The 13,505-nt window shown below is 37.7% G+C and overlaps 1 protein-coding gene across 5 annotated transcripts in view; it reads left to right on the top strand.

The window, feature by feature from the left end:
* The first annotated feature begins 27 nt into the window (after positions 1 to 27).
* Positions 28 to 13,505, top strand: part of ECHDC1 (ethylmalonyl-CoA decarboxylase 1) — a 47,086-nt gene continuing 33,608 nt past the window's right edge. The window contains exons 1-3 of one of the 5 annotated variants that reach the window (XM_053904515.1): positions 28 to 45; positions 8,621 to 8,842; positions 11,983 to 12,125. In XM_053904515.1, the coding sequence (XP_053760490.1) occupies positions 8,623 to 8,842; positions 11,983 to 12,125 (363 nt within the window). In that variant the 5' untranslated portion in view covers positions 28 to 45; positions 8,621 to 8,622. Of the gene's footprint in view, positions 46 to 170; positions 386 to 896; positions 1,148 to 1,514; positions 1,664 to 8,603; positions 8,843 to 11,982; positions 12,126 to 13,505 lie in introns of those variants that run through there. The other 4 variants (XM_019418284.2, XM_053904514.1, XM_019418287.2 and 1 more) reach the window with 4 other exon arrangements.

Below are 13,505 nucleotides of genomic sequence, written 5' to 3' on the forward strand. Positions count from 1 at the left end.
GGGATGCGGAAGAATCTAAAGAAAACGAGAAGAGGTAGGACGGCGGTAACGGGAGGGCCTGAGGCGGAACCAAGGGGAGGTTCCGGCAAGAGGGAAAGGGTCGCGGGGGAGCGGATAAAAGGGGGCGGGAAGCGGAAGAGGGTCGTGGGGGAGCGGAAAAGGAGGTTGCCTGCTTCGAGGCGTACTGCACTGCGTGGCTGTAGGGGCTGCCCTTTAAGTGTCATCTAGGACAGGACTCTAGCTTGTCGCTGAGTCATGGGCTTTAACGCTTCTCCGTACGAATTACAAGCGGGGACCCGCCCGGGCTCACTGGCGCGTGCCTAGTGACGCCATTGCGGAGGTCCACTGCCCTCTGCTGGGCGTGGGGACGCAGTGCCGAGCGCCGCTGACGGACTGCGAGGTGAAGGAGGGCACTTGGGAAAAGAGTAAAACTTTACTAAGGGTTGTGGCAAAATAGCCTACATTAGCGTTTTCAAAAGAACGGGGAGACATGATTTCAACGCACTAGTTTAAATTCTAAATACTTTTCAGGCATAGACAGGGTGGGTGATGTTCCCTAGGACTTCTGGATTTGTCCTGTGTATTAAATTATTTTGCTTAATTAAGACATTATTTGTTTCGTCCAGCCGACTTTTCAATAACAACAGAAAAATGTCCAAATCATTTTTGGTAAGGGTTCTTTAATTCTAAAATACTTTTGAGCCTCGAGAATCCTTTTAATGCTACACCACACACAAGGGTCACAAATGTAGGGGATTAAAACCACTGGTTACTTAAGTAACTTAAGTAACTTAAGTAACCAGTATGGGACCTTGAGAAAAAAAGTGTATCGACCCCGCCAGCTCCCTTTCTTTTCCAACTCTGAGAACCTCCTGTTTACCAACTGTTGGCTCTAGGTGCTAGAGATATAGAGATAAACGGCCTGGGCAAGAATAACAGAGGACCCCTTTTGTGAAACTTTGCACTCTATTGGAGGAAATAAGCTTTGGGGGAAGATGTAATTGTGACGTCTACTGGGAGAGGGAGGAGCATAGCAAGAAAACAGCTGATCCTTTCTTGATCTCCCCTTCCCGGATCTGAAAGAGAAGTAGTTAATAGTTGCATTTCAGGAAGAGAAACCAGCTTGTAAGAATGGAGTTGAAACAGGGTGAGTGACGGGAATAAGAAAGTGGATAGTTCTTTTGTGGACAGATTCTTAAGCCTCCTAAGGCATTATGGATTCTTAATACTTGTTTGCCAAATTATTATTGTCTTACATTATTTGTCAAAACCATTCTAAGCGTTGCAAAGGCCTTGCTTTCCAAAATCCCGTGGCAACGTCGGTTAAACGAGTAATTACGTGGGGGGGAAAAAAGAATATAAATGCTGTGCAAGCAAACAGTATTTTATGTAGCCTAAGTATTAAAGGAGATGACTAGGAGTTACTCTGCGGAAGTGAAAAAAGAATATAAATGCTGTGCAAGCAAACAGTATTTTATGTAGCCTAAGTATTAAAGGAGATGACTAGGAGTTACTCTGCGGAAGTGAAAAGTGTAACAGGTGAGGGATCACATATATAGACGTGAGGAACAAAGAGAAAAACCTGAAGGATTTGAGAAACTAAAAGTTCATTTTGGCTGTATGAAGAGGTGTGTGTATGGTGGCATGTGATAAAGCTCAAAAGGTATATAATGACAGTCTCAAGTGAAACCAAAACTTGAAAAACAAGTCATGTTTGGACAGTCTTAAATAGAATCTTTCTGACTTTTTTGTTGTTTACCACCTCCCTCGGGCTAATTGTTTTCTTATTAAGTATGCATTTGTGTTAATTTTCTGTATTCAATAAATGCAGCAGATGGTAAAACGGGTTACAGATGGCTTTTAAGAGAAAAGCTAGCTTATTTCCTGTGCAGGGAGGGGAACTATTTGATCCTTTGCAGAACTTTAAAAAACAGTTGGAGAGAGTAACACATTTGATCTTGGACGTCAGGACCTTTCTTCTCTTTGCCTTTTCCAGCGGCTTGGTTGTGAGCTCATTCCACTGGTCTAACTCTGGCAGGACAGCAAAATATCCTTTACAACAAGTTTTAAACATACGTTTTGTCATGAATAAAGTTTATAAAATCGTAAATTCCTCAGAACTTTTCCATTGCCTTATGATTCTGGAACAGATCCAAAATGCTGACTGTTTAACTGCATCCTTACACAGAACCTGAATCTCAACCCTTGTTCGTACACATATACTTTCAGACACTATAGTATTTTCATAGTGGCTGATAATTTATCATCTCCTTAGCACTGAACTCTTGTCTAATTTGGTCTTAGAATTTAGAATTGGGATGATGTATACATAATAGGCTATTACCAAATTTCTAGAATATGATTTCTAAACTTGAGGTCAGCAAACCTAGTAGGCTTAAGCAGTGCCCTCAAGTTTTTGTGTTACTCTTCTGTGGCACAGACAAGGAAATATGAAGAGAGGAGAGAAAATAAGGGAGAGTTAGGAGTGGAAGAAGGATAGGAATGGGGAAGGAGAGAAAAAATGTTAGTCATATGTATGTTTAATTTTGTAATGATTTAAAGTAAGGAGGTAATAGATCTCATGGCATCTATGTCAATTGCCTTTGTGTTGTTAGATATTGGAGAGGTAATAGATGAGGATAGAACAGGCTCCTTACAAGAGAGAAGATGATATATTGTTTATTGATTTTATTATCCCACAAGAATAATTAAAAATGCTAATGGTTTTGTAAGCCTTATTCCTTATTTTCTAGTTTAACTCTTTGTTCTTTTCCCTAAACAGAATATTGTGGAAAATACAGGCAAATTTAGTTTTTGAAAATAGCCATTGAAGTCCTTATCAAGTTTTGGGGGGCACTTTTTTAAATGCTGAAGTCATGGTAAATATGGAAAAGATCAGGACCTTTGCCTCAGTTGAATTTGCCATTGGGTTTCTGTTCTGTATCTGACATCCCCAGGAGCAAAGCATGCATAGAGCAAACTGGATATATTGTATTTGACTCTGACTGTCTTATGTAGGCCTTTCAGTTTTGTGAACTGACCTGACAAGTGATCTTATGAGCTTATTTTCCCTAGACTGGAGGCAGGCCCAAGGAACCCTGAGCCCTACTGTATTTGATCTTCTTCAAATGGGACAAGATAAAGGCAAAATCCCAGGTTCCTTTTATCACATAAACCTCTTAGAGAGAGAGAGAGAGAGAGAGAGAGAGAGAGCGCGAGCGCGAGAGCGTGAGCGTGCTCAAGAGAGAGGGCGCAGGGTGCTTGTGTGTGCAAAAGAAGGGAGAATAGAAAGAACTAAGCAAATCCAAAATAGCAGTCCCAGGGCGGATAGTTTCACTTTGGTTGCCTAGTACACAGAGCTATAGAACACTGAAAACCAATATTCTCCTTTGGAAGGTGAAGAAGGGAAGGTGAGGCAAAATAGGTCAAATCTCAGGTTCCCCATTTAAGTTTGCCACAAATAGTTACTAAGTATTCACTTCAGTATCACTGTGTAAATTGCCTCTCATCCTGAGAAAGAGAATGTAACAGGCCAAGCCCGCCTTAAGATTCTTCTTGTGAGAGAAATCTTGTTACATAGTTAAAGAACGAAGACTGTTACTAACCAGCTCCTTGTAAGATACGTATTACCAACTGCCCATACTATTGATAGGTAATGTCTTACTATTCATTACTTAACTTCACTTATTAAAAAGTGTTAATATTTTTAATGAAACAATAGAAATTGTGTTGTATGCAAACCCATTTTGTAAACATGAAAAGAAAATCATACCTTTGTGCATTTGTAACTACATATCCTGGACTTGGCATTTCCTAGAAAACCAACAGTGAAATAAACTTTTTCTATTTTGCAGACAGAGATCTTATATTTAGTTTAGAAAATGATGGTTAGGTACTGTCATCCCTTCACAGTAATAACCACATTAGGGGTCATTTAGTTCCACAAATATTAAATATATAGCCTCTGTGTGCTAAAGGCTATGAATAATATGCAGTCCTGCCCATAAGAATTTTTTTATTTACTGGAGGCAGGAGCTGCATTTCTAACTCTTTATTATGTAGTTTCTGGTTATACATTGATTTTTAAGAAATATCACTATCTTTAATAAGGACTCTTTATTAATTGCCAAACCGGCCAGAGACCAGGTACACCTATGTGGTCGCTCATGCAATACTTGTGTTCCTTGTGTAGTATCTTCTATGTAAAGAACTAGAGTATTTAAGAAACTAGTTTTGAAATTGGCAGTTTAGAAGATTGGGAGAAATTACTGGTAAAACCAGAGACAGCCCCAAAGTTTGGAATGATATCCTTCAGTTAAAAAAGTTTATTGAGAAATGTAGCATACATGCATATAGTGAAAAATACATAAAAAGAGTTTAAAGAACAACAACAGAAGATGGATACCTACGTACCCATTACCTAGGTTAAGAAAAAAAAACCCATGTTCTGAGACCTAATGTGTTAGGTGACTCAGGCAATAGCTTTCTTCATTTTTAATGTTTTCATTTATTTTTACTCTTACCAACTATAATACAACTTGAATTTCAAATCATGAAACAAAAATAATCTTTTATGGAAATAACATGAACAAAATTGCTGCACAATTTCATAACCATCTCATAAATATTTGATTTAATCAGATAGCCTATATATAAAATATGTTCTTGTCCATTCAAAAGGCTTGTGTTTCTATCTATGGAGTTACATGAAATAATGTCTCAAGTTTTAAAGGTTTTTATAAATTGACAATTCATTAAAAAATGTATATGTATTTGGAACAAAAGTAGAGAGTGAGAACTTTGAGAACTTTTGTGTTGTTTTCAAAATTTGACAAAAGGTAAACTTTAATTGTGAAAAGGAAACGTGGGCCCTGTTTTGTTTTTTTCTAGATTTGTTTTGCGGAGAGAAGAGGAACTATACAATTTTTATGCTAACAGTTTAGTAATAACATAATCTTCTGAAGAAATGATACTCTGAAAATATGTAAAATGAGAGTATTTTAAAGGTGGCTCCCCTGTCAATATTTCGGCCATAAGACACTGCAAAGAAAAGCTGGTTTATATTTTCTTTTGGTTACTCCCCAGCAAAATTAGGATATTGCCTGATTTCTGCTGTGCTTCTGCTTAGAATTTTAAAACTTAGAATGAAGTGAAATAAAATATCATAATATTTTATATTTAATATTTTTTGATCCATTTTTGCCTATAGAAAATCCTTATATTTCATACTAAAAGTTTACTGGTGAAGAAGAAAAACTCTTTTATGAAGTTAAGACTATATTTTAAGTTTGATGTAAATCTCTAATAGAGCTTAATGAAAAGAGGGACTTTGTTCTGTTTTCAATTAGATAGTTGAATTATTTTTGCTTTTTATGTGCATATTTTGTTTCTTTGATAAAACTAAAAAATTTTTGAGGGTAATGTTATGCCCAGAATTCGTGATCCCCAAAGACCACTAGGGAGCCGAGTCCGATGCAAAAGCAAAAGAACCATTATTCGAGCTAGCTCGAGCTCAATCCCCTACCTGCACCGACGCAGCGGTGAGATACCAGGGAGAGAGAGCGAGTTTCAAAAGCACAAAGGTTTTATAGGGGTCTAGGGGCAGTTGGTGAGGTAATGGCTGTGGCCTCAGCCGATTGGCTGGGGAAGGGTCGTGGCCTCGGCCGATTGGCTGGGGAAGGGTTACTGGGCGTGTTTTGATCAGGAAGTTTGAATGGGTGAGCGGGAGGTTACTCAAGGGGAGGAGGCGCCGTCTGAGGTGTCTGTGATTTTCCCGGAAAAGGGGTCATGTCGGGGACATAGTCATTCAAGGTGGAGAACACAGAACAAGATGGAGTCGGCCGGCGTAGGCCCGCCCTTTCAGGTAAAGTTACTTTTTTTCTCTTTGAAACAGTTAGCAAAGGGGAAGTCATTAGTAACTCAGTAAATACCCATTTAATCATTACTAATTATACTTTACCAAATGCTTTTATCATATGTAGGTGTTTATACATTAGGATTCCAGTCTATGAATTTCTTTTTGTTTTAATTTTTAATTTTTTTTTTTAAGTTCATTTATTTATTTTGAGAGAGAAAGAGAGTTCTGTGCATGTTCAGGGGAGGGGCAGAGAAAGAGGGAGAGAGTGAGAACCTCAAGCAGGCCGATGCTGTCTGTGCAGTGCCTGACGTGGGGCTCGATCCCATGAACTGAGACCATGACCTGAGCCGAAATCAAGAATTGGATGCTTAACTAAGTTACCCAGGTGTCCTAACTTAGGTTTTTATTTAAGTAATCTCTACACCCAACAATAGGGCTTGAACTCATGACCCTGAAACTTGGAGGTCAAGAGTTGCATGCTGTTCTGACTAAGCCAGCCAGGTACCCTCCCCACCCCCACCAATCTATGAACTTCTTGGCCACTAAAACCTTCACATGGAAAAAAAAAAAAAACAAAAAAAACAAACAAAAAACCTTCACATGAGTGTGGTTTCCTTAATGGCCCTCATTGCAACGAAACTATTCAACTACTGCCCACCCCCGCCCCCACTCTGGCCTTTTTTTTTTCTTTTTCTTTTTTTTTTTTTAGAGTAGGCTCCATGCTCTTTGTGGGGCTTGAACTCATGACCCTGAGATTCAGAGTTACATGCTTTATGTGCCCCTAACCCTTTTTTTATTTTTTATCTACTTTAAATCTGGAAAAGAATACTATCTTGGTTTAAGATATCTTAATTGCTAATCTTGTCGAAACTTGTCTTTAGGAAAGCAAAGAACGCCTCACAACTTTTTTTCTTTTGCATTCTTGAGATTTTTTTTTTCTTTCTTTTCTTTTATACTTACCATGCCCTAAATTCATAGAGAATATGTTCCAGCAGCTCAGGCTCCTTTTCACTGGTTCTCACCAAATGTGCTTCTCTGAGTGGAGCAGGCTAGCCCTTGAGTTGAACCCAAGTACCTTTCCCTTTGGCTTCCTTCTTTTTCTGATCATTTTCCTTCACATGCCTTAGGAAGTTATTTTGGCTTTTTTTTTTTTTTTTTTAAATGTTTATTTCTGAGGCAGAGAGAGAGCATGAGTGGGGGAGGGGCAGAGAAAGAGGGAGACACAGAATCAGAAGCAGGCTCCAGTCTCTGAGCTGTCAGCACTCAGCCTGATGCCAGTCTTGAACTCATGAGCCACAAGATCATGACTTAAGCCAAAGTTGGACACTTAACCGACTGAGCCACCCAGGTGACCCGGAATTTGGTTTTTCTACAAGTACCACTGGCCTCTAGACTTATACCTGGATTGTGGTGTTCTTTTCTTTAAAAAAAATTTTTTTTTAATGTTTATTTACTTTTGAGAGAAGGAGATAGAGCGTGAAGGGGAGAGGGACAGAGAGAGAGAGGGAGACACAGAATTGGAAGCAGTCTCCAGGCTCTGAGCTGTCAGCACAGAGCCTGATACGAGGCTCGAACCTACAAGCTGTGAGATCATGTACCTGATCAAGATCATGACCTGAGCCGAAGTTGGAAGCTTAACTGACTGAGCTACCCAGGCTATTTGCCCAATAATTTTATTGCAGTGTTTAGCAATCAGTATAAGTCAGCTGCAGCCCAACCAAATAATTCCATTTTTAGATATAGCCAACAGAATGCATACATTAGAATAGATAGATTGAGGTGTATTCATATAAAATACAAAGAGTAATGGACTGTTTAGACTGTAAATACATATAATAATAATGGATGTCACAAACATAGTTGAAAAGGCACAAAATAATATATGCTATTGAATATATATAAAATTCAAAAATAGAAAAATGAATTTAGGGTATTAGAAGTCAGGATAGTTGTTATCTTTGTTTGGAGTTGGACTGAGAGAGGACACAACAGACCTGAGTTTCATGTTCTGTTTCTTGGTCTGGGTATTATTGACTTAAGTGTTTTTACCTTATGAAACTTATGATTTGAGCTGTATCCTATGACTTGTTTACTGTTCTGAATGTATGTTTTAGGTCAACAAAAATGCTTACATAGGGCAAAAAAACCTATGGGCTAAGGTGAGATTGCCCAGGATGTATATATAAAGTGAGAAGAGTGACAGAATGCTGAGGAGCAAAGAAACCATGCACATATTCCTATTTCTTTCCCCATTTTCCTCAGTTTTTCCTATGAAAGCTTTGCATAAGGTAAGGATAATGCTAAGAATGAAACTTCTGTGAGAGAATGGGATTGCCCTTGTAGCATTTCTGCATAGAGACTGTTTCCAAGGAGACACTGGACAATTTATTCTTAGATTTTGCAAAAGTCAAAGAGTTGGAGGAAGAACTACTATCATGAGAAAGACTTACCAGGAAGCAGGAGATGGTGCTAAACACAGAACAGCAACATTTTTCTAAATCTTCCTAGTGTATTGGATCCCAGTCAGTGCACTGTAATTATATCATCATCTCTCAGTGATATACTGAAATGATATACTTTGTGAATTATTTGGTTTGAGGAGACAAAACAGAAGGATTTCCATACCGACCATCTCCTCGGAGTGCTTTTACGAGTGGGAAAGTACTCCCAATTAAACAGAAAGGTCTATCACTAAAACCTATTAACATACAATATTGGAAAAGTGTTCATCTGGACCACTGCGTACTTCTTTCTGTTTTCCAGAAATGGCAAGAAGTCTTTTGAAGACATCATCTTTATCTGTGAGGACAAAATTACTACATCAAACGGGATTGTCACTTTATAATACATCCCATGGCTTCCATGAAGAAGAAGTAAAAAAAAAACTTGAGCAGTTTCCTGGTGGATCCATTGACCTTCAGAAGGAAGATAGTGGTATTGGCATTCTTACCCTGAACAATCCAAGTAAAATGAATGCCTTCTCAGGTATAGAGATCTTTCTTTTGCTAAAGAATGACACTAAATCTAAGCTGCTATCACATATTTTTATCTCTAGTGACAATTCTTGAATGTTGTGGTACTCTTGGAACACATACACTCACACTGAAAACGCTAACCATCACTTGAACCAGGAACATTTTTTATTAATTGTGAATATTTTAATCTTTTTAAAAAATCCATGAATACAGATGTTGATAAAAAGGAAACTTGGAACTTAATCTTGCACTTGGCAATGTATTGCATCATTTCCTAACTCTTAGATACTGGTAAGTACCTTCTGTTTGCCAAGCAGCATTCTTGGGCATGTAAGAATTTCCTGTTTAAGGGACCTGAAAGTCCAGGATGTGGTAATTTGTAACTTTGTGCCAAAGCTCAAATTTGAACTATGCTATTGTGATGTTATGCAAGAGCTGAGTAACACTGCTGACTCTAGCATTTCTCCCTGTTTCAAGATGATTTTGGCAATTTTTGTCTGTCAGTGATGTACCTTGTGTTCCTTGTGGGTTGTTAAGAGCTAATAAATAACCTTGCTGACTACCCAGTCAAGGTGACTTCGGCAATTTGTCTGTTATGCCCGTCATGGAGGGTAAATTATATTCTGTAGTATTTGAAATACTGAGCTTAAAAATACCTCTATAAATTTTCATACCTTGAGACCTAATTTAGTAGACTGTAAACTTTGTAAGTTAGTCATGGTGGGTCTTTAAAACACAAGATAACTTTTCTTTTCTCTTATCATAATTCAGAGATGTCTCTCTCTCTCTCTCTCTCTCTCTCTCTCTCTTAGTGCTATCCAGTAGAAGTATACACAGATGTGAACCACATATGTAAATTTAAATTTTCTTGTACCATATTTTTAAAAAGTAAAAGGAAACAGGTGAAATTAGTTTTAATAAAGTACTTTATATCCCAGTATATTAATAGTTCAACATGTGACTCATATGAAAAATTATTTATATGTTGTTTTCCCTTTTTTTATACCAACTTTTTGAATGTGGTGTGTACTTTACACATAAATGCACATCTCAGTTTAGACTAGCCACATTTCAAGTGCTCAGTAGCTAGATATGGATGGTGGCTACTTTATTGGACCATGCAACTCCATACCCTCAATTGGTTCAGAGAATAAAAGCTAATTTTAATATTAACCTAGGAAAAGTAAAATTAGAAAAGACTGCTCTAGAAAATTAGATTAATAGTCTAATTTACTACTGAATAAGTACAAATAATTTATATTAGTAAAGATTTTTATTCAAATGGAAACAAATACTAATTTGATGGCTGATGTTTAAAATGAATACAAGCAGAGATGCTTTGACTTGGGTAATGGTGTTTGGTTGACTTGGTCTGGGAGAAGTTGAGTGAGCCCCACACCACACAATTTTCAAACCTCAAGGCTCTGGTTTGAAAATTACCCAACCAGCTACTCTTTAAGCTTTCTTCTAACACTTAATGCTTAGTTTACCAGAGTAAAAAAGATGAGTTCAAGATTAACTACTGGTATAGATGTCTCATACTTAAGGCCATTTTTTTAGAAGCTTAAATATTAGGGATGATTGAAGGTCCATATTTATCTATATAGATTTATTCTTGTGCTAAATGACTGTGTTTTTTATTTATTTTTATTTTTATTTTTTTGTAAAATGCTACTGGACTGTATAAATTTTGAGAGCAAGAACTATATTTATAAAACACCTAGAACATCCTTGGGAAGGGCTACTATTTTAGTTAGGTCATAATTAGCAGTTGGAAAGGATTCTAACTTTCTATACATGTGGAATCTACTTGTGAATCAACAACATTAAAATTTATTGTGGAACTACTTCATTACTGGTTACTTCAGAAAATGGCAAAGAAAATAATAGTTCTTGATATCCTGGGGTTTATGTTCCAGAATAGTATACATAGTTTAATGGGGCCTGTATAGTAAGTTTTGGAACCTTGTGATACAGAGTCTTTGCCAGTTTTAACCTTCTGTTTTGATCTTTATATTGTCTTCTAAAATATTTTCTTACAAAGAGTAAACTTAATCATGTTGACAGCATTATGAACTTTATGAACTTGGAAGACCACCACAGATAAGAGTTATAGTCCTTCCTATTCCCATTTAAAATTTGTTCATTATAAAGAAACTCCAGTAGAATTTTGGAATGATATCAAGGTAAAAATGTAATCTATAAATTGATGGTTGGTAGGCATCTTATTGGCAGCCTATGAAGTACTTTCAGAGTATGCCTTGGGCTACTCAGAGCATAGTCTGTCAGCTGTGGAACAAGATGCTATGTACTATCCCTTTCCTGAACTAACATCTATTATAATAGTTCTCATGTGAGTAGAGTAGGAATATTATACTTTGTTTTGTATACCATATACCCAATAGATTGTAAGATCTCAGTCTTCTGGAGCAGAACTATATTTGAGTTAGGAATATAGGCATAACTCTTGTTATGAGCTTGTTGATTTTAATAATGCTTGTTGAGCTTGTTGCCTAAGACAACACGTACTATTGTGAAGTCAGGACTATATTTGATTTAAAAAAAAATTTTTTTTTTAATGTTTATTTATTTTTGAGACAGAGAGACAGAGCATGAATGGGGGAGGGCCAGAGAGAGAGGGAGACACAGAATCTGAAGCAGGCTCCAGGCTCCGAGCTGTCAGCACAGAGCCCAACGCGGGGCTTGAACTCACAGACCGTGAGATCGTGACCTGAGCCGAAGTCGGAGGCTCAACCGACTGAGCCACCCAGTCGCCCCAGGACTATATCTGATTTTTACCTAAGGAATAATTTTTTCTTCCCACCATACCCTTATTTATTTAATTTTCTTATTCCTAGGACATGTCTGATATATTCTCATTTTCTACCTAGCTATGTATTTGTGTGATTTCTTAATTCAGACAGAGAAAGAAAAAGATTACTAACATTGTAAACTTTGAAAGCAGTGGCTGTCATGTATACCTCTTTTGTGTATACCCCATGGTACCAACACAATAGGCATTTGATAGATATTTAGTAAATATTTATCAAATGTAGGATCTAAGAGTCATGTTTGATGCCTGATGGCTTTAAATTATTTCTGTTTTTCTGGTATCTTATGTACTTTGATTCGTCTTCTTCTCTGTGGCAGGAGTTATGATTCTACAACTTCTGGAAAAAGTGATTGAATTGGAAAATTGGACAGAGGGGAAAGGTCTCATTGTCCATGGGGCAAAAAATACTTTCTCCTCAGGATCTGATTTGAATGCTGTGAAAGCACTAGGGACTCCAGAGGCAAGTATTCTATGAATTGTGCACTAGATTCCACATGCGTGTCAGATATTTATCACTGAGATATTGATGTTTTACATATGGTTATTATGATAGCTATCATCATAATGATCAGGATAATATTAAGAGGCTTCCAAGGGTCAGAGGTTTTAGTTTTCTTCTTATAGATTAGGTTGCAATATTGTAAAGTAATGGAGGGGAAGAAAAGGAAGGGCAAGAAGATTAGCAATTACTAAAGCCCATTAAAACCAGCAGGAATTTGAATTCTTTTAAGTGGAAGACCCTTAGCATCTCATGATGAGGAATTTTATATGAGGTACATATATAAAGTACCCAGCAGTGCTTTGGCACGTAGTAGGCTTCAACAAATGGTAATGATTAAAACATTTGCTTTTGAACTGCGCTGATAGGAAAGGAATCCTAATCATCTTCCATTGTCTTTCAAGGAACCTAGGAACTTCCACCCATATCTCCTAGGTTAAAAAAAAAAAAGGTGTGGTGGGGGGGAAGGAAAAGGAAAAATTTAATCATTGCCATTTAATTATAGGTTTGGGCTGTATATAGGTAATGATGTTTTATTTTTATTTATTTATTTTTAATTTTTTTTTTTATTTTTTATTTTAACGTTTATTTTTGAGACAGAGAGACAGAGCATGAACGGGGGAGGGGCAGAGAGAGAGGGAGACACAGAACTGGAAGCAGGCTCCAGGCTCCGAGCCATCAGCCCAGAGCCTGACGCGGGGCTCCAACTCACGGACCGGACCGCGAGATCCTGACCTGGCTGAAGTCGGACGCTTAACTGACTGCGCCACCCAGGCGCCCAATAACTTAACTTCCTAATAGCTTATTGTTGAGTGGGAAGCTTTACCGATAACAAACAGTAGATTAACACGCTTTCTATGTCATAGTTATTATATACTGTATTCTTACAATAAAGTAAGTTACAGAAAAAAAGCATTATTAGGAAAATCATAGTGGGGCACCTGGGTGGTGGCTCAATTGGTTGAGCATCCGACTCTAGCTTTTGACTCAGGTCACGATCCTAGGGTTGTGAGATTGAGCCCTGTGTTGGGCTCCGTGCTGAGTGTGGAGCTTGCTTGAATTGAGTGTGGATTGTGCTTGAGATTCTGTCTCTCTCTCCCTTTGCCCCTTCCACTCAACCTGCTTGGGCATGCTGTCTCTCTCTAGGGTAAAAAAAAAAATCATAAGAGAATACATATTTATAGTACTGGACTATAAAAAATCCACATGTAAGTGGACCCATGCCATTCAAACCTGTGTTGTTCAAGGGTCAACTGTACTTCTAAGAAATTTGTTTTTTATATATTCTTAGGAGATCAGAATTTGGGATAACAGGTGGTGTATCTTATACTTCTTTCCCCC

Source organism: Panthera pardus, unplaced genomic scaffold (assembly GCF_024362965.1).
Source record: "Panthera pardus isolate Hobbes unplaced genomic scaffold, ASM2436296v1 HiC_scaffold_17, whole genome shotgun sequence".
Lineage (NCBI taxonomy): Eukaryota > Metazoa > Chordata > Mammalia > Carnivora > Felidae > Panthera > Panthera pardus.